Raw genomic sequence first — 23,914 nt, forward strand, 5'->3', positions numbered from 1 at the left:
AGCTTTCCGTGGTATATCAACAAGTCTTAGTAGTTATCCTCGTGCCTAATGTTTCTTAAGACCTTTGTGCGCCAGGACAGGACCGTTAGATCTATGTTGCATCTCAGAGACGACTAATATAACGCCATAGAACCATAGAAACTAACATGGTTATTGTACACTCTTTGTGACATTCATAATTTTATAACACGTTTAACGTCAAGTTACTAACTGTTACATGTAACGTTATCATGGTTAGCTCTGAAGGCTCTTGATCTTAGACTTTCTGAAGTTTCAGACCCCCCTGATGATATTACATCAAATGAATAATTTGCATTGAATAATACAATTATTGTCATGATCATTATTAATCCGAAGGTAAAATGTCATTTGCATGGTGGCATGAACATCAGAGAGTTTGATAGTACACATTGTACAGTTATACAGTATTTTTGAGTCCATGAGTATCAGGTCATTGTTGGAAGGAGTGAGTGACCTGATTTGACCTTTGCGCCAAACATCATACAAAAAACTCTGAGCTTGTTAATCATCAAACCAAAGTAAATATCTCCTAACAGTAACAGCACAGGCTGCTTGTCTAAAGTGCACTTCTGAATGGAATAAAGTCATGCCAAATCTGTACGTCCAAAGTTACAGTGAAGAATCATACAAACAGTAAGTGTTCAACAATTTACATAGAATGCTCTTCTTCAATTAGGGATGCACAAATAATATGCTTTTCAGATTTTGACAAAATTTTGAAAAACCCGGTCATGAGTCAGGGGGGAGTCTCTCTACCTCAAGTCTGTTTTACACAGATTCAGGGAGCAAATACAGTTAGGTTCCAATTTTCTCTCACTGTTTTCATCTCAATCAGTTGCCGCTAGTTCACCTTTATCTGTGGGGTAACCTATAACAATTTGCTGTTAGAAACAATGTTAAGGGATCCAGATATCAAGTCAGTTTAAAATTCAATATCAAAATACTGCAGTTTGTAACCTGGCACCGCCGTCAATTTGAAGTCCCTAAATGCCCCAGCTTTAAGAGTAACGGATATAGGTTACCCCGTGGATAAAGGTGAATAAGCATTACAGCAATCATTGTTTAAGACCAATCTGTTCCTTTTTTCTCTAAGGCAATTTTTGCAGACAAGGATGAGGACTCGCCGTCTGTACCTGGCCCTGTGCCTCACCCTTGTCCTGTTATTCATCAATGTGGCTGCCTACCAGACCATTCTTGGGAACAACAGCAAGAGAACAAAACTGTTTGCCACAAATGACCAGACTCGGAACAAGTCAAGGAGAAGGAGACAGGACGCAGATGTGCCTGATATCAGCAACAGTCCTACCATTTTTGAATCTGATAGGTAAGTAACTTGTTGATACATGTCAAAGGCAGAGACCATACAGGAAGTAGTTTGTATTCTACTGTAACTGTATGATCAATGTATGTATGTATGTATGTATGTAACTGTGCTTCCAAGGTCCATATTGGAGAGTGGAGCCCAACCCTCTCTTCCACTGCCTTTTTCCACTACAACCAAAGTCAGTTCATTTGCACACAGTTCATTCTTTTCTAGGAGCCAAACTGTTAATATCTCAACCCCTTATGCCGTCCCTTATCTAGTTTATCAACCAATAGCTATCACTGCCAGTGTTATAATAAAATAAAGACCCAGAAGGGTGAGTATTTATTTTTGCACTGGCAGTAATATGTGTGGTAATGTTTCATGTTACTACTTTTTCTTCACTTTCAGCACATTCTTTATGGGTTCCCCAAAATTAATTTCGCAACTGAACTTGCTGAACCTGTCACACATATGTAATGGAAGTTGCATTCATTGGATGTAATGTGTTGCGGTGTTATTCCATTTATTCCATATAATAGGCTACCAGTGACAGGCAACTCCACCATTGGCTACACCCTGAACACACGCCTCATGGCATCCATTGGCAACGGTCACCTAGCAACAACAGTGTACAGCGACACTATATTTGTCAACGGACTGTACAGTGGCGATGGATTTAAAGGTAGCACATTTTGACAATACTTTATCAGCAAAGTTATAGGCAAAGGCTCTATGTAAATCAAACAGGATTGCTTTAGAGGTTATTTGAAATACTGTATATGTACATGCTAATACATGTAAAGCTGTAGCACACCATGTATGTCATTACTAGTAAAGTTTACGTATACATGTATTGTAGGAGTGCCATTGTTGTTTGTTGCTTCATGTTTTCATTCACTTCAGGCAGAAGTCATCGGGCTACAATTCCTTCTCAAAACAACATTCGGGCAATGCTGCCTTCTGAAGAGGGTGCAGTGCGGAGATTTGCACTTGATGTTGAGAGAGGTATTGTTGAAAACACACTTTACCTTGACTTAAAGTTGAATTTGATGACAGTTTCTCAGAAACTTGTTTAGATATAAGTTCCAATTCTGTGGTACATGATTGTGTTTATAGTTCAGTTTCAATTCCTATACAGGTGTTTTCTTTGAGACCATGACAACAGACCAGGTAACCGTGGAACAGCGAACATACGCACACCAGTTCTACACGCGACTTCTGGTGACGGAGATTCACGTGACACGGGGGCAAGGCACCGGGGACATTGTGATTGGCTTAACAACAAATCCTGGGTCTGATGGCCAAGACTTCCTGTGGGACTCCATCTCCTCCCCTTCTGTAGCTAGCCGGTATGGGAGGAGATATGCATAAATTCTTAGACTTTTGAGAAGTAATACATGTACATCGACAACGACTTACAAGTAATGAGCCATTGTCAAAGACTGATTTCATTCGCTTGAATGACAAATGAATGTGAACAGAAAGTTGATTTCCTTATCAGCATGCATAGATAATACTACAGAAGTGAGAATGCAATGCGATTAGTATTTGACATGCTTCAACCTTTCATTTCCTAGATGTACATGATTTGCTTTACTGAACACTTCATTGTAGGTACAGACACGGTACCATCAATGTGACAGAAACAGCAACCAGCACCAGATCTGAAGTACACATGTACTGGACACCAGTTCCGAGTTCCATCACACTGGCAAGTTCTGAGTACGTATAACTCTGAATGCCATCCCTGTCCCTTAGCCTGAATGCTGTCCTTTGTGCTGAATGCTATCCCAGACCCTGGTTTTGAATGGTGTTTCTGGTACTGAATGCTCTCTGTTTTGTTTGGTATTGTATGCTGAATGCTATCCTGGGCACTGGATTTGAAAACTGTCCCTGTCCTTGGTGCTGAAGAGTGCTTATCAATTGGTATTAAGCACTATCCATGTATTTACACTGAAGAAACAATAATTATAATTGTCTAACATAGGTGGCTAAAAGTACACAGACTTTCTGTCATGAAAGTAATAGATTATCAGTTGTTTTGTTTTGTTTTCACAAAGCTAATGTGTAATATGTTCTTTAACACCTACGCCACTACTTGTACGACCAATTTATTTGTTTAATAGTTGTTGCCATGCATTTCAGCTTGTATGATTGTCAAGTAATATTTTGTTCATTCATCACAGATCACAGAAGAGCGTTTCATACATCGCCTCCATCGACACAGACCAAGCAACGGCCAGGGAATCCTTCGAAATCGGGCGACAGTTTGCTCGCAGCGATCTCTACCCAACTCACTTGGCAGCCTGGAGAAAGGTGTGGGATGCAGGACGTATTGAAGTGGAGGGGAACTTGAATCTACAGAAGATCATCAACGGTGCTCTGTATTATATCCTGAGCTCTCTACCTGCTCAGGAACACTACGGGACAGCTAATCAGTTCTATGGACTCAGTCCAGGAGGACTGGCCAATGGGAAACTTCTACAGGTTATTTTTAACATTGATTTCTTATGTTAACATACTGCAGTATTTCTAGTAAGTGGATGGTGTCCCTTACATCGAGAGGTTATTGGAACAGCTCTTTGAAAATCAATTGCTTTCTTGGAAAATATGTTGGAAATTTTGCTCCTAGCATGTTAAAAGCACTATTAATATCAATAAGGACTGTGGTGATTTCAGGATAACTTAAAAGGTGACAATGAGATATGGTAAAGTAGAGATCTGAGATAAGTTAAGAAGTGGATTCCATCTCAATTGGAACCAATTGAAACTTAGCTGTCTGCTTTTTTTTTTTTTTTTTTTTTTTTGTTGAATAATGTGCTAGCTATCTCATTGGTCCTAAATGAATCTCATTTTGCTGAATAATGTGCTGGTTTTCTTGTCACCAGGACTACCAAGGCCACTCGTTCTGGGACACAGAAACCTGGATGTACCCACCTATCCTCATGCTGCACCCAACACTAGCTAAGGACATCCTGAGCTACAGGATACATGTCAGAGGGCCTGCCTATGATCGGGCACAACAAAATGGGCACCAGGGACTCAGGTTCCCCTGGGAAAGTGCTTTCACTGGTGTTGAGGTATAGGTTTACCTGGCTTATTAGATGTCAGAAACCATCTGTTAATTGTGCTGTTTTCCAAAAAATGATGTTTGTAGTGTAACTATATGTGTATTTCTTTTAGAGTTATCATTTTTTCATCTTTATGTGAGTTATATAGACGTAATTTCCCGACATTTTGGTCATGTGAAAGTTTTTGTAGGTAATGGGGAGAAAGTGCCATCATTATTTACACAGTATTTAGACTTATAACACTGGCCTGTGTTTACACAATCTCTCACTGGCTAAGGTTAATGACCCTCTCCCGAGGTGGCGGCAACTATAGGGCCGGTGGTTAGGAGCACAATTTTAGTCAGTTTGATACGGGTAATACTTTTTTCAGTTGTTTTCTTTGAGACTCATAACAGACCAGGTAACCGTGGAATAGGGGATATACGCAAAGTATTTCAGTGAAAATGATTATGGTTTTCAAGAACTAATTTGTAGAAGGAATTGCCTTATCACTGTTCTATAATCTGCAGGTCACTCCAGGTGACATCTGTTGGGAGTGCCGAGAAAACCAGCAGCACATCACCGGAGACATCGCGTTCGCAGCCCGCCAGTACGTCTCCGCGACACGCGACCTCGGCTGGTTACAGGACGAGAACGGCTGGGAGCTCATCAGGGAGACGGCCAGGTTCTGGAAAAGCCGACCGACCTTCAATCGGAAAAGGGGGCTGTACGATATAAATGGTTAGCCTCTGAAGTTGAACCTATACTTTCACAGCATGCATGGTTGTCATCTTAGCACTCTGAAGTAGCCTTTGAAATACCCTATCTGTACTGGTTATGGAGATAGGTAGGAGGGAGAGGGTTAAACAGATGCCTGGCTTCAATCCAATCATCCAATGAAAATTGTACCATCAGAAAGACTTGTATATAAAGATATTGCACATAGATGTGCATGATTATGTTTGCAACATTTTTCCAATCAATGAGTACCATTGTAACAGTGTACAGAAAAGTAGACAGAGATGAAAATAGCTCAAAATACATGACAGGCCAAGACTGTATGTGTTACAACACTCTACATTTAGGTAGATAAATGTAGATGTGCATTGTGCTGCCCATACCATTGGCTTTAAAACACAAAACACAAGAGTTGTAACTTGTTACTATTATCTCCAAACTGGAGCAATTCATTACTGTGATTGCATGTTTCTTGACTGTATTATTTTATCTTACTGTACAAACAATGCAGGGGTCATGCCACCGGATGAATTCCACCATACAGTCAACAACTCCATCTACACCAATGTGGTGGCCAAACTCAGTATGGACTTTGCTAACTACACGGCATGTCTGGTGGGAGAGGCAGAGGAAACAGCTGGGGAGGTGGAGTCCTGGGTCACAGATGTGGGGGATAGGCTTTACCTACCAGAGATTACTGATGAAAAATATCACCCAGAGTTTGAGGGGTATCCAAAAGGTAAGGACCAGAAGTGATTCATGTGCATGTACATGTATTTTACTTTGGTTTGCCTCATTTTTAACCCTCTCAGCACGTCATAAAATTTTTTCCTGTATACCATATACGACATATAATTTCAGTCTATACAGGTGTCAATTAGTACTTTTTGTTAATTATTATTACAGCTGCTATGTAAGGAGTAGACTAGGAAAACTATATATTTCTGGAAAGCTCACAGACTGGCCTTTCCAATAAAAGCAAAATAAACATCATACCATCAATCTGATAGTAGTAATAGTAATAACAATAAACAAAAACACAATATGCAAAACAAAACAAAAACATGTCTCACAAAATAAAAAGTCCATTCAGGGGCAAAAACATACTTTACTTATCCTGAAACTACACAGAAATACATTATAATACAAGAGCAATGCTGGTATTATGTGATGGGCATCAAACATCTTCACACTGCTCATCATCTTCATCGATGTTGTCACTGCTGGATGCTGGGGAGAAAACCAAAATATAGTTTATAATAATCACATGTTTTGTTGTTGAACAATTGTATTGTTGTATTATCATGTGAAATTGTTGTTTTGTTGAGGAAAAATTGTAGTAATATTATTTAAAAATAGTACAACTTCCAACCACTTTCATTTATATGTTCACATAAGTATAACTACAAGCTCTGACAATATCTAAAAAAAAAAAATTTGAAAAAAAAAAATTTGAAAAAAAAAGGTTTGCTATCGCAAGCCTGTAAAACAGAACAGGTTCTGCTATCGCAAACCTGTAAAATGCAGCTAGATATTAGCAGTACGAAACCGCAAACCTGGCATGAACAGACAGCAGCTAATATTCAACAAAAAACCCCGTTGTTTACCTTGTTGTTCGTCACTTTCCCCGCTGGTGGGAGCCTTCATTATCGGCCGATGAGGCCCCTGAAGCACTCATGATTATCTAGCGTCTGGATTACGTTCAAATAAGGTTTGAATGAAGTCAAAATGCTGTATGTTTTCTGATTGATTGGTTCTCTTACAATTACCAGCGTTCTAGTTGTGGGATTCGTCATGATGGTGGGCAGGGAGTTCAAAATCCAAAATGTGACGTACGAAGCCCCGTACGTGGCTTCTCGCGGTCTACGGGAAAGCCACGAAAATGGCTTTTCGTGCTGAGAGGGTTAACAAGGTTTTGAATACTAGATGATTATTTTTGTATTTGTGGTGAAATGAAACCATTGCTGAATTGCCTTTTCGTTGTTGTTGTGCCTGTCCCTGGTGCTGAAAGCTAATCCAGACCCAGGTTCTGAATGCATACGTAGTATTGAATGCTGTCCCTTGTGCTTGTTATTGTACCTGTCAACAGTACTATATGCTATCCCTGCCCCTAATACTGAATGTTGTCCATTGTGCTAAATGCTAACTTAGACCCTGGTTTTGAATGCTGATCTTGGTACTGAATGCTCTCTAATTTGTTTGCTGTATTGTGTGCTAAATGCTATCCCGATGGCACTGGTTCTGAAATGTACCTGTCCTTGGTGCTGAAAGCTGCTTTTTGTCCCTTTGTATGGATGCTGAACACTACCCCAACCCCTGAATACTGCCGTTGTCAATGGATGTTAAGTATTATCCCTGTCCTTGGTACTGAATGCTGTGTGTGCTAGTGAATGTTAGTATTTTAGTAGCTGATGTATTTTATATCTGAACTGTCAATCATTCCTGTTGCCAGGAGAACTGATCAAACAGGCAGATGTCATCCTCCTGGGCTACCCCTTGATGTGGAAGATGTCAGATGAAGTAAGGAAGAATGACCTGAATGTCTATGAAGAGGTAAGGAAATGGAATTGAAATAGCATAGAGAAGAGCTACAGTAACTATTGATGCCTTTTGTGCTTTTATTGCTATGTTTGTACATTGTGGAGGTGTTTTGATGTATGCTATTAACTAAAGAATTGGAATGTTTTTTTTTTTATGGTAGCCTTTCTACTGCAAAATTATAAAATACGACCAGCAAGTTCTTGCGCATGGCCCCTCCCCTTGCTTCAACACAAGCTTAAGACATTGTGAATCTTTCTTTTCCTATTATCCCAAAATCATGTACCCTTAAGATGAAGTATTTAAGACTAGAAATAAAACTTGGACTGTACCATTTCAGGTGACGGACCCTACAGGCCCAGCCATGACATGGAGCATGTTCTGTATTGGGTGGTTGGAGCTGCAGGAGTACAGCAAGGCCAGTCAGATGTTCCAGGACAGCTACAGTATCTATGTCAAGGAGCCTTTCAAGGTCAGGAAAACTACAAAAAAATCTGTCAATAACAATATAAAAAGAAGGCCGGAGCTTAAATGTCCTATTGAGAAGGGAAGCGGTCAAGGAAAGATACATGTAATTACAATACAATCAGTCATGTAAGAATATAATTGAAGTAAGGAGTGAGGAACATGTCTTGATGGCTTTCTCCTCCACTTTTAGGTGTAATATCCATCAGGAATGATATTTTCTAATGTCAATTTTAGTAATTTTAGTAATTTAAGAGATACTATAATATGTGATAGCAAATGTCCTTACTTATGAATTTCTTTTATCCAGTGCACTAAAATGTAAATATCCACTATCTTGCCTCTTATAAATTGAACATTATAAAGCATTTGCATGTCCACAGAAACTCAAAGTTCATATTGTTGCTTTTCCTCAGATTTGGACAGAAGCACACCAGGGTTTGGGTGCAGTTAACTTCATCACAGGCATGGGAGGGTTTCTGCAGGCCGTGCTGTTTGGGTACGGCGGGTTCCGTCTACATGTGGACCATCTGGACCTCAACCCTGTTCTACCACCAGACACAGACAGGTAACCATGTTTACAGTTTGTTTGGCTTTGAATGGGATTCTTCACAGCCAGTATTATGCAAGATTAAACAGTTACTTATTATAAGCAACTGGATAGGTCTGTAAATGGTCAGACGTGTCAGCCAGCATCCACTGTATTTTGTCAGTGACTGGACCTGAAACTGGAGTTTACCAAGTATTGAAACAAAACTCTGAATTAGTATTTTTATCTGGTACATTTTGGTTAAATACCTGGCAAAGTCTTCACTATTTTTCCTATGATCACACTTACTGTACATTCTTCTTCTATGCCCTGTTCTTTTGTATGGTGGTGATGATATTGGAATAGTCCATTTTCCCCACAAAGAAAATGGTAGAGTCCATAATTAGAACCATTGACTAGCCTACCTGCGCAGGATTTTAATAATCCTCTTTTGTCATTCTATCCCAACAGCATGAAAATCTATGGTTTAGACTACTTGGGTTCCTCTTTAGACTTCACCATCAGCAGGGACCAGGTCACCATTAATGTAACCTCCCTGGGAGGGGACTATCCATTAGAGATAAAGGCAGGTGATACCAGCTACACTCTCCAGGAAGGTATGTACTTGATCCATGTTGTTACCTAATTTAGCCCTACAAAATATAGAAGCTTACTCTCCAAGCAGAGGTTTAGCTCCGGCTGTTTTTTGACCCGCGAAACATCAAGAAAACAGTACAAAATAGAAAGCCTGATAAAGATGCCTAAAAAAAGCAGAGCTTAAACTTCAAATTCATTACACAATTCAAGTACATGATTTGAATGCATGTCAAGGTTAACAGCAATGATTTATGCTCCCCTTGATGCAAGCAGTTTTCCTTTTTGTATACGTATGAACTAGTCTATTTGAATGTATATAAATGCATAATTTATATGCCTTCAGTTTCATCTATATAAGTTTGTCCAGATATCGTATCCCCTTCATTGTTCTGTTGCACCACAGGAGTTCCAGTACAGCTGCCCCGTGGTCCTGCTTCCATAGCAACAACCAGGCAGGACTCTAACAGATGCACGCCCCCTGTGGTGGGAGACGGTACTGCAGACAGGCTCAAAGCTACCCTCTGGATGCTCCTGCTTTCTGTGCTTCTAATAGCAATGCAATAGCTGAAATAATCTGAAATAGTCGTTTTCCTTCACTCCAAAGGAGTATTGTTTTTGCATTGTCTGTATGTGTTTCTATAGACAAGAGTTTCTGTCTGAGGGGGGTTGAAATCTTCCATCTCTGATTGCCTTTTTGAAAAGTGTATTCAAGCTCAGTGCCAAAGAATGGGAGCATGTGCCAAAGTTACTTTTAGTGTTTGAGTGAAGTGGCGAGGCCCAGGGACTGATTTGTACACTTAAAGCATTGTGCCTGTTAGAATTACGGTACATAAATGTGGAAGTACTTATTTTTTGTCTGCTACGCTAGTAATTAATGTTGCGGCTAAAAGCTTAATAATCTCAGGAATGTAATATTGAAAGAATGAAGATGTCCAGACTTGTATCAAGTTGATGATTTCCTGGGTGCTTATTAGATGTCTGATTATGGTTATGAAATAGCCATGTCAGATATTGGTAGCCAATTAAGATTAAATCTTAAATGAGTGGATGCCTCCTACTAATCCCAAAATTCAGATGTATATGGATTTGTTTTAACATTATGTTTGATGCTTAGTGTCATGATGTCAGTGTCAGTGTCACAATAATGTTTTCAATTCTTGTTTATAATTAGTGAACCTCATCAATGAGAAATGTGGAAAATACATATTGCTGATTTACAATGTCTAGGACATAAATAGAATTTGTACAAATCTAACAGTATCAGGTATCAATGAAATTGATAATGTCCACTCAGGCAAATGTATATTTTCAAATTCTTGTGCATTTATTCAATAGTGCATCATTTTAGACTGACTTGCTGCAACAAGTTAAACTTACATCACACATACTAGTTGTCACATTGTTTTAATTAACATACATGTGCCTTTTACTACCACAAATAGACAATCCTACACATATCTAGCTGACAAATTTGCCTTTTAGTACATCTTTGAGCTCGAAAGAGGATAAATACAATAGCTAATAAGAAGCATATTTTAAACATAAGGCAAAACATATTTTTATGTTTCATTCAAAATATCAATGTTATTTGATTTGAACATTACCAAGGAAGATTATTACTTTATATTTTCTATTATAAGGCAGAGAAAAGCTTATAATATTTTGCATATGGAATGATTTGCACACAAAAATAAAGTTTTATAACATTTGCATTTTGTTGTCTTTTTTCCTTTTTATCAGAGCTTTGTGAACATAAAACATGTAGAACATTGGGTATTGTCTGGCTTCCACATTTTGAAAAATAAGTTATTGTTTAAGTAGTAGTTAAATACATGTAAGTCACAACATTTGTGATTTTAAACTGGGAGCTTCAAATAACAAATTACTTTCAGACAACTTGCTTCAATAGTTACTAACAATGAATGGAAGCCAACTTAAAATTCCTTATCAAAATTCCTTGAAATATTCACGGAATACTTCATTATCTAAGGATATGACAACATAAACTTATGTCTATGATTAATTGCTTAATATACTTTCTTAGTATTTGGGTTCTTTCTTTCATGGGTAAAAACATTATCTATGGAAGGATTTTCTTTCCAAGGTATAAGTTAAGAGCAGTGGTGGTGTACATGTATCTCCAGTTGGTACTAACCCGTAAATTCAGTGTAATAGCCTGTGGGTGGAGTGGCGTCATATTTTGTTTGTGAAGGGTGCAGGGTATAATGTTACGTAACAGTGGGGTTGATACTAGCAACCATTCTACTAACAACCATTTTTGTTGAGACGATGCTTAAACTATTACTGACTGTCCACTTATTTAGTTTATCATCATTTCCCCTCCGCACCATTGATTAGCCCGTCCTGTTGACTCTTCAAAAACTCACTGTACAGTTTTTCCTGAGCTTCGTACAGCTTCCGCAACTTCTTCTGCTGGCCCTTGCTGAGCTCTTTTCCCTCCTTGTCATGTGTTGGGAACCCCTGAAAAATGATGAGAAGATAGACAATCAAACCTGTCTATGGGTGAAAGAAAAGGCTGTTTTGGAAAGACTGCCTTTCTATACAAAGTCCCTTTCTCTTTGATATAGAGGCTGCGACTGTTCAGCAACTAAACATTTTGCAGATTTCTCAAGGAATTTCTAAAAAATTTCTTATGTGTGTTTTACTGTCATTTAAATTGTACATCTTGTATCAAGGTTACAAAAATCAAATTTTGGATCCTGTACCCTTGCTCACCAATCACCGTCGTCAAGAAGAAAGGAGACCTTAAAAGTTTTCTAATGAAATGTGGCCGTACCGTGTCGTCAAAGCTGGAGTACTTGTCTGTGTCCTTCAGGAACATCTCTGATGGAGGGATTCTTCTCTTGGCCTCTTTGGCTGCCTGTTAGTGAAAATGCATTAAAGATTTCATTAACAAGACTTAGAACTGCTTGTTTATAAAACTTGCTACTGTCATATTTGAATGGAAATTATATTTTTTCATGTTGACATACTAAATTGTAAGCCTATAGAGAATGCAAAGTATATATACTAATGATGCAAGTACTGATTCTTTGGTCCTTGGACTTGATTAATGCACTGAAGTAGCAACTTCTAGTTAAATACAGTTACTGTAGAAGCCAGTTACATGTAATTGCACAACGGATTACTAGTAATGCACACTTCTGTTTACTGCACGGAATTCCAAAATCCCAAACCAGTGCAGTCCAACTGGTTAACTTCACATTATTGCACAAGCCTGATAATTGCACAAAATACGCTGGCAAATAGGCTGTGCAGTTAAACTGCTTCTACTGTACCCCCAAATTAACCAAAGGTACCTGAAGTTCTTGTTGTTTCCGTTGTTTTTCTTCTTTCTGGCGTCGCTTTTCTTCTTCAATCTTGGGATAAAAAAGAATTGTATCAAACATGTAAAATGACTCATTTACTTGGAGGAAAAAATTTGGTTTCATCAAGAGGAAATTCTATTAGTCTTTTGAGTCGGAGCCCTAAAAAACATTTTCAAAGTACTCTTCAAGACAAATAACAACGGAATTCTAAGAAGCCTTACTTTAATCTTCTCCTCCCTCTCCTTGAGAAGAGTCTCCTTGTCCACTAATTTGACGACCGGAGGCAGCCCCTCGTGGTCCTCCAGTCTCACCCCCAGCTGCGGCAGGACATCGTCACGCAGCCCGTCACACAGCTGCAGGATCTCTTTAGCTGCAGGAAACAATCCCTGCCTTTTTACTTCATGAAGTATTCTACACAATACAAGATCATGGTCATGATTACACTATTTCTTTCCTGTGAATGTAACAACAATGATATGGGTTGAACATGCTTTTCTTGTTATAATAGGCAGGGTCACATTTCTAAAAGAAAAGTGTGACCATTTAAAAGACAACAAAATGTATAAAATAATTGGCACATACTACTAGTAAGAGTACATTTATACACTTCTTGATATACACTTTTATTTATCATTCCAATGCATACATACAGCCCAACCAGTCCCCTAGCATAATGGATGACATGCAAGAGTAGTATAAATACATGTAGTACTCACAACTCATTATGTTTGTACAACAAGAAACAAACAAGCTCTTTTGATACAAGGAGAAAAAGTTATTTAGACAAAATAGCCCATTTGTTGTATAAAAAAGAAATAGAAAAAGAGTTCCAATTCAACATACCTTTCTCTTGGCGAGCTACTTGCCGCACCTTGTCTCTGAACTCAGCCATTGTGCTGAGGTACGGCATCACTGTTTCTTCCAACTGGAAAAAATTGACATCTGGCTCAAAGCACTGCTACAATCTATGTCCAGATCCTTTGAATTGCCCATCAATGATTTCATCATCATTCGCTGTCTTCTTTATCTACAGTCTTTGATTTACCTATGGAAATCTCAATCAAATGAGCTTAATGTGGTACATCTTATTTAGTTATAAAGTTACTCACATTTGCTGCCTGACTTGTACCACCCACAGGGAAACCTATAAGCTCTTCTCCTTCAATAGCACCAAAGATCTGCAAAGAGAAAACATTGATATTGACCGATATTGTCTTTGGCTGACTTTTATTTTTGAACTTCTGTATTTACCTACTGTTGTGAAAAAAGAGGTTTTAGCAGTGTGGAAAAATAAAACAACTGTAAAAGTTTCGAAATTTACAGTATCTTTTTGTACCCAAACTTGGAATGAATTATGAAACACCTGATTCTTTTTTTATCATCAACCAAATTCAATGTAAAACCCACTGGACAAAGCTGCTAGGAACTGTGGTGAGAAGATTAGCCAACTTATGCCTACCCATGTCAGGGACTCCAGCAGCAGTACAAATACTGGATACTACTGAATACTACTACACAACTGTTACCTTCAGCAGCAGTACAAATACTGGATACTACTGAATACTACTACACAACTGTTACCTTCAGCAGCAGTACAAATACTGGATACTACTGAATACTACTACACAACTGTTACCTTCAGCAGCAGTACAAATACTGGATACTACTGAATACTACTACACAACTGTTACCTTCAGCAGCAGTACAAATACTGGATACTACTGAATACTACTACACAACTGTTACCTTCAGCATTCTGGTGAGGTAGGCTGCTATGTCCCTGAGCAGGGCGTGGTCAGGCTGTTGCCGGGCGTCTCTCTTCTCCTTCAGGTAGACGTTACTGTCGGACACCAGCTCACGCATCTGGTCCATGGTCGCCCTCGTGTCAATGTTGTCTGTCCGAAAAGACAACAGCCTGATTTAAAGGTTGCATTTACAGATGGACAAACCAGATCAAAAATGATGTACTAGTTATGAAGGATAAAAAGATCAGCAAAAGCATGATCAGCAAGATCTGTGATCTTCATCTATTCAAAACCTCAGTCTGTTTTAACAATTAAGATTTACATGACATTGTACTTACCACATAGTGCCTGGTGAACTCCTTCTTTCCTCTGTTGGAAACTGAGTAAAAGAGATGATTACATCAAGGGACTTCACAATTCAAATACTTCTTTTTTACTCGTGTCTTGTAACCTTTTTTCTACCCTAAAATGAAATAGTTAAAAACTGACCAATGTAAAAAGTCCTTTCATCATTGTCACTTTTACCTGGCACAATCCAAAGAGTAAAGAATAGTCACTTCTTAACAGCAGTCTTGCTTTCAACATATAAACCACATACAGTGTGGTACATTACACCACTATTAAAGGCACCAGTTCAGGACTGGATGTCTTACCTTTCTGCAAGCTGAAGCTCTGCCTTGTCCCACTTCAGAAAAGGGGGTGCATCTGTTCTCAAGACATCCTTTACAGTCAGGAAAAACTCCTGTATGGCATGAAATATAATAAAATTGAGGCTTTAAAAGACAAGGTCCTAGCAATTTATGTGGTACCTAAACAACAAACAGTATACATAAAGAGCCCATGTACATGTATTGGATATTACCTACATGTATAGAATGGTAGTGTCTTTTTGCTACATAGCTTTAAACAAATCCTAGAGTTAAGGCAAAAGATAGGAATGACAGGCTATTTGATGAAATATAATAAGCCAATACTGTGATGCTATTGGGTCACTATACAGGCTAAACAATACAGATACTGTAAATGCAGAAATGTTTGTGGTAGTCTCAAACGTAAAACCACCACAAAGTTTAACATTTTTCCATTATATTATGTGACTACAGTTTATGGTGCTACTGTGAACTTAAAACCACAGCGAACACTCAATTTCCCCACTGCGGTGAAAATAAATCCCCGCGAACTTAAATACATTTACAGTAGCGACTTACATTGATCATCTTCTCATACTTGACGGCTGTGCCCATGGTGTCCGAGCTGTAGCCCAGCGTGCCAAAGACCGGTTATACAGATAAACAACAGAGATACAGATGCACACAGACTAGACTTACATTGATCATCTTCTCATACTTGACGGCTGTGCCCATGGCGTCAGAGCTGTAGTCCAGCGTGCCTAAGAGCAGTTATACAGATAAACAGAGATACAGATACACAGAGACTAGACTTACATTGATCATCTTCTCATACTTGACAGCTGTGCCCATGGCGTCAGAGCTGTAGTCCAGCGTGCCTAAGAGCAGTTATACACTCAGATAAACACAGATACAGATACACAGAGACTAGACTTACATTGATCATCTTCTCATACTTGACAGCTGTGCCCATGGTGTCCAAGCTGTAGTCCAGCGTGCCTAAGAGCAGTTATACACTCAGATAAACACAGATACAGATACACAGAGACTAGACTTACATTGATCATCTTCTCATACTTGACGGCAGTGCCCATGGTGTCAGAGCTGTAGTCCAGAGTGTCCTTCCATGAGTGCAGCAGGAAGCCCAGCCGGAGCTGGCGGGAGCTGTACTTGGACAGGGCCTCCTGGATTGTGATGAAGTTCTTCAGGGACTTGGACATCTTACAGCCCTCGATGGTCAGGTGGCCGGAGTGGAGAAAGTAGCGCACCCAGTGGTCATTGTCGTAGTAAGCCTGCAAATGTTCAAACAGTGTTAAAACATTTTTACATGTGTACACTCAGTCTACATTGTGTATCTAATGCTAATTCCCCTTTATCCGTGGGGTACTCTATATCAGTTGTTTTGAAGAACATGGTTTTAAGGGGTATCAAGTTGCTACACAGTGTTTTCAAACTGTAAAATTGTCTGTCAACTTGATATCCCTAGATACCCAGTTTTTAGATACAACAGATAAAGGTTACCCCACGGATTTAAAAAAAGGTGAACAAGCGTTATAAACATTTGAATGCCCTTTCTACTTTTTGCTTTAATCCCAATTGGCTAACAAGAATACATAATTGTGAAGTACATTTTAATTTGTACACCTTAACTTACCACCTGCAATGCCTCAATGATCCAATGTTAACCCAAACCAGATACATTGCACATTTGTATTATACTAAATTTGCATTATGGTCTTGTAAAGACTAGGCTAGCTGACTGCTGCCTAACCATGTCAGGGATCCCAGCAGCAGTATAATCATCAAATACCGTATACTTCTACCACTACCACTCTAAAATAAAATATTCAAAAGAGAGAAAATACTAGGTAAGGTAGTGACGACATTGAATATAGCAGAAATTACAACCAACCTCGGCCTGTGCGATTTCGTTGTCATGATGAGGGAACTTGAGGTCGTACCCTCCTGTGTGGATGTCTAGTGAACCTCCCAGTATGGAGCTGGCCATCACAGAACACTCAATGTGCCACCCTGGTCGACCCTATGGACAACAGTGGGAACAGTTTTTACATACAGCAATAAATAATAATGCTAGTAGAGAAAGCAGATGTTTCTGATCATTGTTTACACTAATGTTTTAACTTATTGCATTGTTTCTCTGTTGCTTTTCATTTTTGGGCACTAACATTGTTATTATTTTATCTATTCACTTACTCTTAATTTATTCAGTCACTAGGTCTCACTCATTCACTTGCTCACTCATTCACCACTCACTCACTCACTGACTCTCACTAACTCTAGTCACTTACTTTAGACTCTATTCTCTCTCACTCTACTCACTCACTCACTCACTCTACTCTCATTCTCTCTGCTCCCTCACTCTAGACTCTACTCACTCACTCGCTCGCTCTGTCACCCCCTCCTCCCCCTACTCACCATGCCCCAGGGAGAGTCCCATGAAGGCTCCCCAGGTTTGGAGGCTTTCCACAGAGCGAAGTCAGTGGTCGACCTCTTCTCACTCAGACGGTCCTGGGATATACTCAAGTCACCTGTACAAAACATCAAGAGTATTAGGTTCACAAATTTGAAATTTGATAGAGAAATCAGTGCATTTCTTTGATAAGAAACAAATATTTTACGCTTTAGTCATATATTTTTCATGATATTCCCATTATAAAGTCCTGGGTGACTTTATAAAGTCCTGGGTGACTGATTCAACTTAGAATACAGCAATGCCGTCTATGTACCACAGTCGAGTGAGATACCCCTCTTTCTCCTTGAATGTATAGGACTTAACCATGCAAGGGGAAACTCCTAAAGGTTTGAAGTACAGGATTGTCCTACCTTCACCCTCTAACATTGCTTTGCTGTCTCCGAAGGCTTCAGGCACCAGTTTTGCATAGAAGTGGGAGTCTGCACCATCAAACTTGGTGGTGTCAAAATACACCGACTTGTTGGACTCATACCTTGGGAGAAACATCCACAGAAATTTGTCAGATATTGTATGAAGTACATTTAGTTTTATTCAAATCAAACAAGATAATGGCAATATACTTGCATAATCTTGACTTTATTATATGTCTAACATTAAGTTTATGCTGTTCAACTGTTATTTTTTTATTCTCCTTTCGACAGATGAGGAGGTAGACAGGCTATTTGCCTGTTTGCCTGACCTGCACATGACTTTTTATGGTGAAGGAGGGGTTTGCAATTCCTTCTCCACCCTCTCGTCTACTGGAGCACTAAGTCTCACAGGGACAGAACGTATGCCACATGTGAGACGGCTCCAGTAGATGCAGCTTTGTTGTTTGGAGTATCCGTGTCCTAGAAGGACTTCCAACCAAGGATGTAAGGGGTTCCTCCTACCCCTGACTCGTGTAAGCGGGTGCGTCATGCCCGAACATGCCCCTAAGGCCTGTCTCAGCCACAAAGGCCTGCCACTGCCACTAGCCGCAGCTAGATACAAATGTACTCATTTACAACTGTTATTAGATCTAATGTAAAGCTTGAGGTAATGGTAGGGAGAACATAGAAATTTTTGGTAACTACAAAACAGATGACACTCACCCATAGCCCTTGTCTATGATAGTCTGCACATATTCTATGACTTCAGGGATGTATTCGCTCACTCGGGTCAGGACATCTGCTGGCAACACCTGACAATAGGAGGGAGGATTTGAACAAATGAGGCTATCAGAAAACTGCAAACTAGGATATCACTTTGGCATTCATTTAAATTTGTCGCTAGTTAAAAGTAGTTCTTCCTGCATTAGATAGTGTATAAGTCAGTGACCATCCACATTTCAATAGCCCTTAGGCCATGTGGGCAAAACAACACTGTGCAATCAATACAGCAGGGGACTAGTCAATTGATAATGTTCGACTACCTAAACTCCTTCACAAATGCTGAGTGCTAAGCAGAGAAAGCAGTATGTACCATTTCTATAGTCTTTGGTATAACTCAGCCAGGTTCGAACTCACAACCTACCAAATGCAATGCGAACACACTACCCACTTGGCCACTGCAAAGGAACAAATTAAAGTATTCACAAACATTTATCAATGAAAAACTGCACAGAAAAACTCACATCACTAAGTGTATATGAAAAGTCATGTCAGGTACATACATTCAGGGCTTCCATGTCCTTGTGAAATTCTGCCTCAAAATGCTGAGGCAACTTGGTGAAGATGGAGTTGTCAGTCACCTCAGACCCATGCTGAAATATCAACATACATTGTAGTAAGAAAAGGTAAAATTCTAGATTTTAGATGTTGAGATATGAATATTTAGTTGGACAAATGGTGAAGAACTTAAAGTCTGTAGCCCTGTAATACCCGTGACCCTTGTAGTGTGCGTACCCCCTGTTGTGTCCATATCCCCTGTAGTGTACAACCCCCTGTAGTGTCTGTACCCCCTGTAGCAGCGTATGCAGTATATAGTATATAGCATCAGTGTCCACAAATACTAACCATAGAGTCCAGCCACTCAGACAGTGGGTCCCTCGCATCCCCTACAAGAGCCTAGAGAAGGTGGAGAGAAGAAGACATTAAATCACATGACATGACTTGCCTGATTTTGGAATCACCACGAAGTTGTCAATGTAAAAAGATAATAACAACAATTAGAATATGGGCTTATTATTTACCTTTTTGAGTTCATCCTCTTTACTGGCATCTGGGCTGTTTTCTGCTATCTGCTCCAGCTTTGCAACTGTTTCTTCCACTTTGTTCTAAAAAAATGTGCAGATAAGATTATCAATCATTTGTGAGAAAACGAATGTTTGTTGTGTACACAGCAACCTTTACATCTCACACAAATAGCTTTTTTTTCTAGAATTGTTGTGTGTTTAAAGGTTTAACACATTGGGCCAAACAATTTCCAAAAGCAACACACAATGCAAATCACAATTTGACAATACCTGTAAGGCTACTTACTGTTATTCTCTGTAACATGGCCTTCTTGTCAGGGTCAGTTTCTCTGTCTAGTTTCTCCCTGTAAGGCTGCAGAAATATCTCATGAGAATATACTCATACGAATTGTTTATACACATATGAACCTGGCAATTCATAGAAGTATAGCTTTTATTAAACTAGGGTAACCTATCACAACTAACAATGAGACTTTCTTTACTGATCATCCTCTTTTTTTGAACTAGAACTTCCAGTGGCAAGATGGTAAGGGACCGTACGGCGTTTAGTGAGGGGGGGAGGGCCGGTCGCCAGAGGGTTGGGTCAAAATTTTTTTGCTAGGCCCTCCCCTTAGGTAAAAATTTTTTTGCTAGGCCCTCCCCCCAAGTCAAATTTTTTTTGCTTGGCCCTCCCCCTCCTATCAACTTTGAAAAAAATATTCAAGACGCCAATAAAACACTGCGCTCCCATTTGGAAATGTGCTTTGCGTCATACTTTTTCATGATTTTCATCGAGAAGCAGATCTCTCACCCCTAGTAAAAAAAGGAAAACAGAATGGCTCGAAATATCTGCTTAATAGAGGGATAAATATCTGCTTCATAGAGGCATAAATATTTGCTTTATAGAAGCTATTTCATTGTTTTGATATTAAAACAACACCTACAAAGCATTTGTATCTGAATTTCTAGTAGATTTGCGCCACGAAGCGGTGCGCGCCCCGCTCCCTAAATTTACGTATTGCAAGCTCGCGGGTCTGAGCGGCTTGACGGAAACTATTTTTGATTTACATATATTTTGGACTTTTTCTTGGTTCTGTGGTGGTAATAACTTACGGTAAATCGGTGGGAAAATGAAAACAAAAACGACAGCACAATTCGACTACCAAAACTGTAGTGGGGAGGGGGGCGCCGACGCGTGACGCTGATTTTCCCACGGCGGGATAGACTGGTCGCCTCTCTCTAGCCGCCGGTGGGCGTGAGAACGCAGACTTGCAGGAGATCTTTTACTAGTTTTAGAAATGACACGCTTTTTTGCCACGATTTCCTGTATTGCTTTAAGTTTTTTTATGGGAAAATTTGCTGGTTAGATGACATTTCTATGAAAAAAAAATACGAGGGTTTCAAGTTTTTGAGAACGACGTTCCGAACACCATGTCCGGCGCCAAAGGCACGAAGAATCGCAAGGTAGGTCCGGGAAAATTTTGAAATCTTGACCCTCTTAAAAGCTATTTCCTTCAGTTTGAGGGAAATATTTTGCTGACAAACAAAGCTAACTTTAATGGCATTTCAATTTAGAAATACAAAATTAAATCCCCCCAAACACATTATCACGATGTCGGTCACCAAAGGCGCGAGGCCGGTCACGTCAAAAGGGATCCAGGGAAATTTGCAAATATTTACCCTCGAGCTCTGAAACGCCATTTCTTACATTTTGAGGGCAATAAGACAGTGGTAAATTTTGCTGGCAGACTAATCTAGAGTTTAATAGCATTTCTGTAAGTGAAAAAGGTTTTCGAGGGCGTCATTCCGCCCCCTCCCTTTCGCATTTTCACTGTGTCCCGAGCACCAACCTTGGGTGATCCCTTGCAGAGGTCCAGAAAATTTTTGAAATCTTGACCCTCTGAAACGCCGTTTCTTGGATTTTAAGGAACATATTTTGCTGGCAGACCAAACTATTTTTTTTTTTTTTGCTTAGCCCTCCCCCCAAGTCATTTTTTTTTGCAAGGCCCTCCACCCGGCAAAATATTTTTTTGCTTGGCCCTCCCCCCCATGGCCCTCCCCCCTCGCTAAATGCCGTACGGTCCCTAACTGCTGGCCAAGGCTGTGTCCATGGGCCACTGGGACTCACAGCAGTTACAATGTTACCACCAGACCTGCTTTGAAGTTAACCATTGTCTACATCTTCGCACTTCAATATTTTGTAGATTAATGAGTGAGCCCCTTTACCTTCATAGCTGTCTGTGTATCATCAAGAAGCTGCTTACGAGACGGCTTCTTGTCCATGTACTGTTCAAGTAGGTAGTTTTGTCTGGCACGTTTGATGATCTATTAAAGTTTGATGAAAACAAACCTACAATCATTGTCATGGCTTTTCCTTCAGGAGCTTTTCTTCTGTGCAAACAATAGCTTCACAGTTAAAAGCAGCATGCTAAGTACTTAACTGCTAATTTCATGATCTTTTAATTGTAACTGAAGAGCTGTATCAAAAATGCTCTTCTCTCATTCCTGATTTTTTTCTAGTTCTTTCACATCATCATTTTTTGACTTTGAAATCAACTTTGGCATTCTGTGATATTAGCAGACATTTTCCAAAACTTTTCTTGCTATTTATGTCATATATTTGCCTGTATTGCAGCTGTTCTGTATGATTTACAGTATGGTAAAAAAACTTGTCTCTTTGTGAATCAGACAAATGTTGTCCACATAATCCAATCAATGTGGTCTAACATTCAACCAATAAGAAAACAGCTGGTACCTTGTCATCGATGTCGGTGATATTCATGGCGTACAGCACGTCGTAGTTGAAGTAGTCCTTCATGACCCTGCGCAGGATGTCGAACGAGATGTACGACCTGGCGTGACCCATGTGGGAGGTGTCGTACACTGTGGGACCACAGCTGTACCAGCCGACCCTGCGCCCTTTCTGGGGCACAAAAACCTCCTGCAAAGGAAACCATGTGTGTTTGTTTGTGCCTTTATTTAAACTTGAGGAGGTACTTGTTACTGTAAAAATGCCCAAATACTAACAAATAACACAGACGAAATCTTTGAACCTTGAATACATATCATTGATAAGTATACAAGTACATCATGATCCAGAGAGTATATATGGTAAGATCAGTGACAGTTATTCATGTACAGTATTGCCATAACAAAAGTGACCGTTCTGTCCATCTGTAGCACCCTTGCCCAATCCCTATTACTATTAGGTGGTTTCTGACTGGTTTCCATTACCTGTATGGTGTGTAACTACATAAAGCTAGCATTGTGCTATCACACACTCAAAACCACTGCGAAACACTCCATTTTCTCCAAATCACATAATTTTACAGCCCTGCAAACTTGAAAGCATTTACAGTAGTTCTTACCTTCTTGCGGGTGAGACTATTGTAGAGTTTGAGGGGGGTGTCCTGACTCCCTGCTGGAGGGGCCCATGCAGGCTGAGTCCGCTTGCGACGAGCTGAACAGGTTTACAGGACACAGAAATTAGGGATTTCTTTTACTTAGTCTTACCTAATAGAGACGTTGAATACAAGCACATAGTAATTAATAATCACATAGTTTGGACTTTGGAGGTAGTCTTACAGTAGTGTTGCATCATATGTATCTGATTTTAGACAAGTATGCCTTTTTCTCAATTGAAAAAAAATTATTTGGTTTAATGTATAGTCGGGAAAATGTTGAATCTTTTATCATTTAGGGTCAGATTTAAAATCAAATTTCATACGCAAAAATTAGAAATTATTTCCCAAACAAGTTCTTTCGTATCTTCAAAGTTTTACTATCTAAGATCAGATCAGATTTCATACGAACGTACAAAGAGTTAAAATCTTTTCCTGGATCAAAGATGTTGAATATACGAGAAAACAAACAAGTAAACAAAAACAAACAAACACACCCCCGCCCCTCCCCTGCCAGCATGGCTTCCCCATCTACAACATATGGCGCGCGTCCCGCTACCGACCAAATTTGGATCAGTTTTAAGAATGATCTATTCAAGCAATGGTGACCAAACTACGTACAAAGTTGTCTCTGTTATTACACAATATTCCTGTCGTATTTTAGGCATATAATCCATTCGTTTAAGGTCAAGATCGTGGAATTTCGGAAGATCCGGTTCTTACCTTGCTCTCCGTCCGCCATGTTGAAATGATGATGAAATAGCAGAGGGCGACAAAAGTACAAAACAACCACTGAAATTTCTAAGACTTCGGTATGTCACTTTAAAAAAGTAAATGGGCAAATAATGTGGTCAATATTTTGATAGATTATTATTTGATGCAATAGTGCCGACGTTATATAAAATTTATCGTTTTGCTGATATTTCCTCTCGAAAGCA

The 23,914-nt window shown here is 39.5% G+C and overlaps 2 protein-coding genes across 2 annotated transcripts; one reads left to right on the forward strand and one right to left on the reverse strand.

Annotated features, from left to right (window-relative positions):
- Positions 1-301: 301 nt before the first annotated feature.
- Positions 302-11,177, forward strand: LOC118427572 (protein-glucosylgalactosylhydroxylysine glucosidase-like). Its single transcript, XM_035837419.1, has 15 exons — positions 302-654; positions 1,115-1,345; positions 1,867-2,009; positions 2,231-2,332; positions 2,466-2,676; positions 2,942-3,049; positions 3,514-3,814; positions 4,216-4,407; positions 4,908-5,118; positions 5,627-5,854; positions 7,568-7,668; positions 7,994-8,125; positions 8,535-8,686; positions 9,119-9,264; positions 9,648-11,177. The coding sequence occupies exons 1-15, from the start codon at positions 608-610 to the stop codon at positions 9,806-9,808; spliced, it is 2,466 nt and encodes an 821-aa protein (XP_035693312.1). The 5' UTR covers positions 302-607; the 3' UTR covers positions 9,809-11,177.
- Positions 10,546-23,880, reverse strand: LOC118427575 (cysteine--tRNA ligase, cytoplasmic-like). The gene is made up of 22 exons (XM_035837424.1): positions 23,700-23,880; positions 22,944-23,035; positions 22,331-22,516; positions 21,802-21,900; positions 19,883-19,948; positions 19,594-19,677; positions 19,418-19,468; positions 19,075-19,164; positions 18,515-18,603; positions 17,792-17,913; positions 17,384-17,496; positions 16,860-16,988; positions 16,006-16,239; positions 14,972-15,060; positions 14,657-14,697; positions 14,320-14,468; positions 13,683-13,751; positions 13,417-13,498; positions 12,795-12,943; positions 12,565-12,624; positions 12,042-12,125; positions 10,546-11,725 (listed from the first exon to the last, which is right to left on the reverse strand). The coding sequence occupies exons 1-22, from the start codon at positions 23,716-23,718 to the stop codon at positions 11,576-11,578; spliced, it is 2,247 nt and encodes a 748-aa protein (XP_035693317.1). The 5' UTR covers positions 23,719-23,880; the 3' UTR covers positions 10,546-11,575.
- Positions 23,881-23,914: the final 34 nt, after the last annotated feature.

The sequence above is a fragment of the Branchiostoma floridae genome, chromosome 12 (assembly GCF_000003815.2).
Source record: "Branchiostoma floridae strain S238N-H82 chromosome 12, Bfl_VNyyK, whole genome shotgun sequence".
Classification (NCBI taxonomy): Eukaryota; Metazoa; Chordata; class Leptocardii; order Amphioxiformes; family Branchiostomatidae; genus Branchiostoma; species Branchiostoma floridae.

Bases quoted from the DNA above. Each gene is read 5' to 3' on its own strand.
- LOC118427572 (XM_035837419.1), top strand. From the start codon at position 608: ATGCCAAATCTGTACGTCCAAAGTTACAGTGAAGAATCATACAAACA. The intron at 2,010-2,230 runs GTAGCACATTTT...CATTCACTTCAG, and splicing joins CAGTGGCGATGGATTTAAAG to GCAGAAGTCATCGGGCTACA. The intron at 4,408-4,907 runs GTATAGGTTTAC...TATAATCTGCAG, and splicing joins GTGCTTTCACTGGTGTTGAG to GTCACTCCAGGTGACATCTG.
- LOC118427575 (XM_035837424.1), bottom strand. The intron at 19,469-19,593 runs GTAAATAATAAG...CACCTTCTCTAG, and splicing joins AAGAGGATGAACTCAAAAAG to GCTCTTGTAGGGGATGCGAG. The intron at 12,126-12,564 runs GTACCTTTGGTT...TTTCACTAACAG, and splicing joins GGAAACAACAAGAACTTCAG to GCAGCCAAAGAGGCCAAGAG.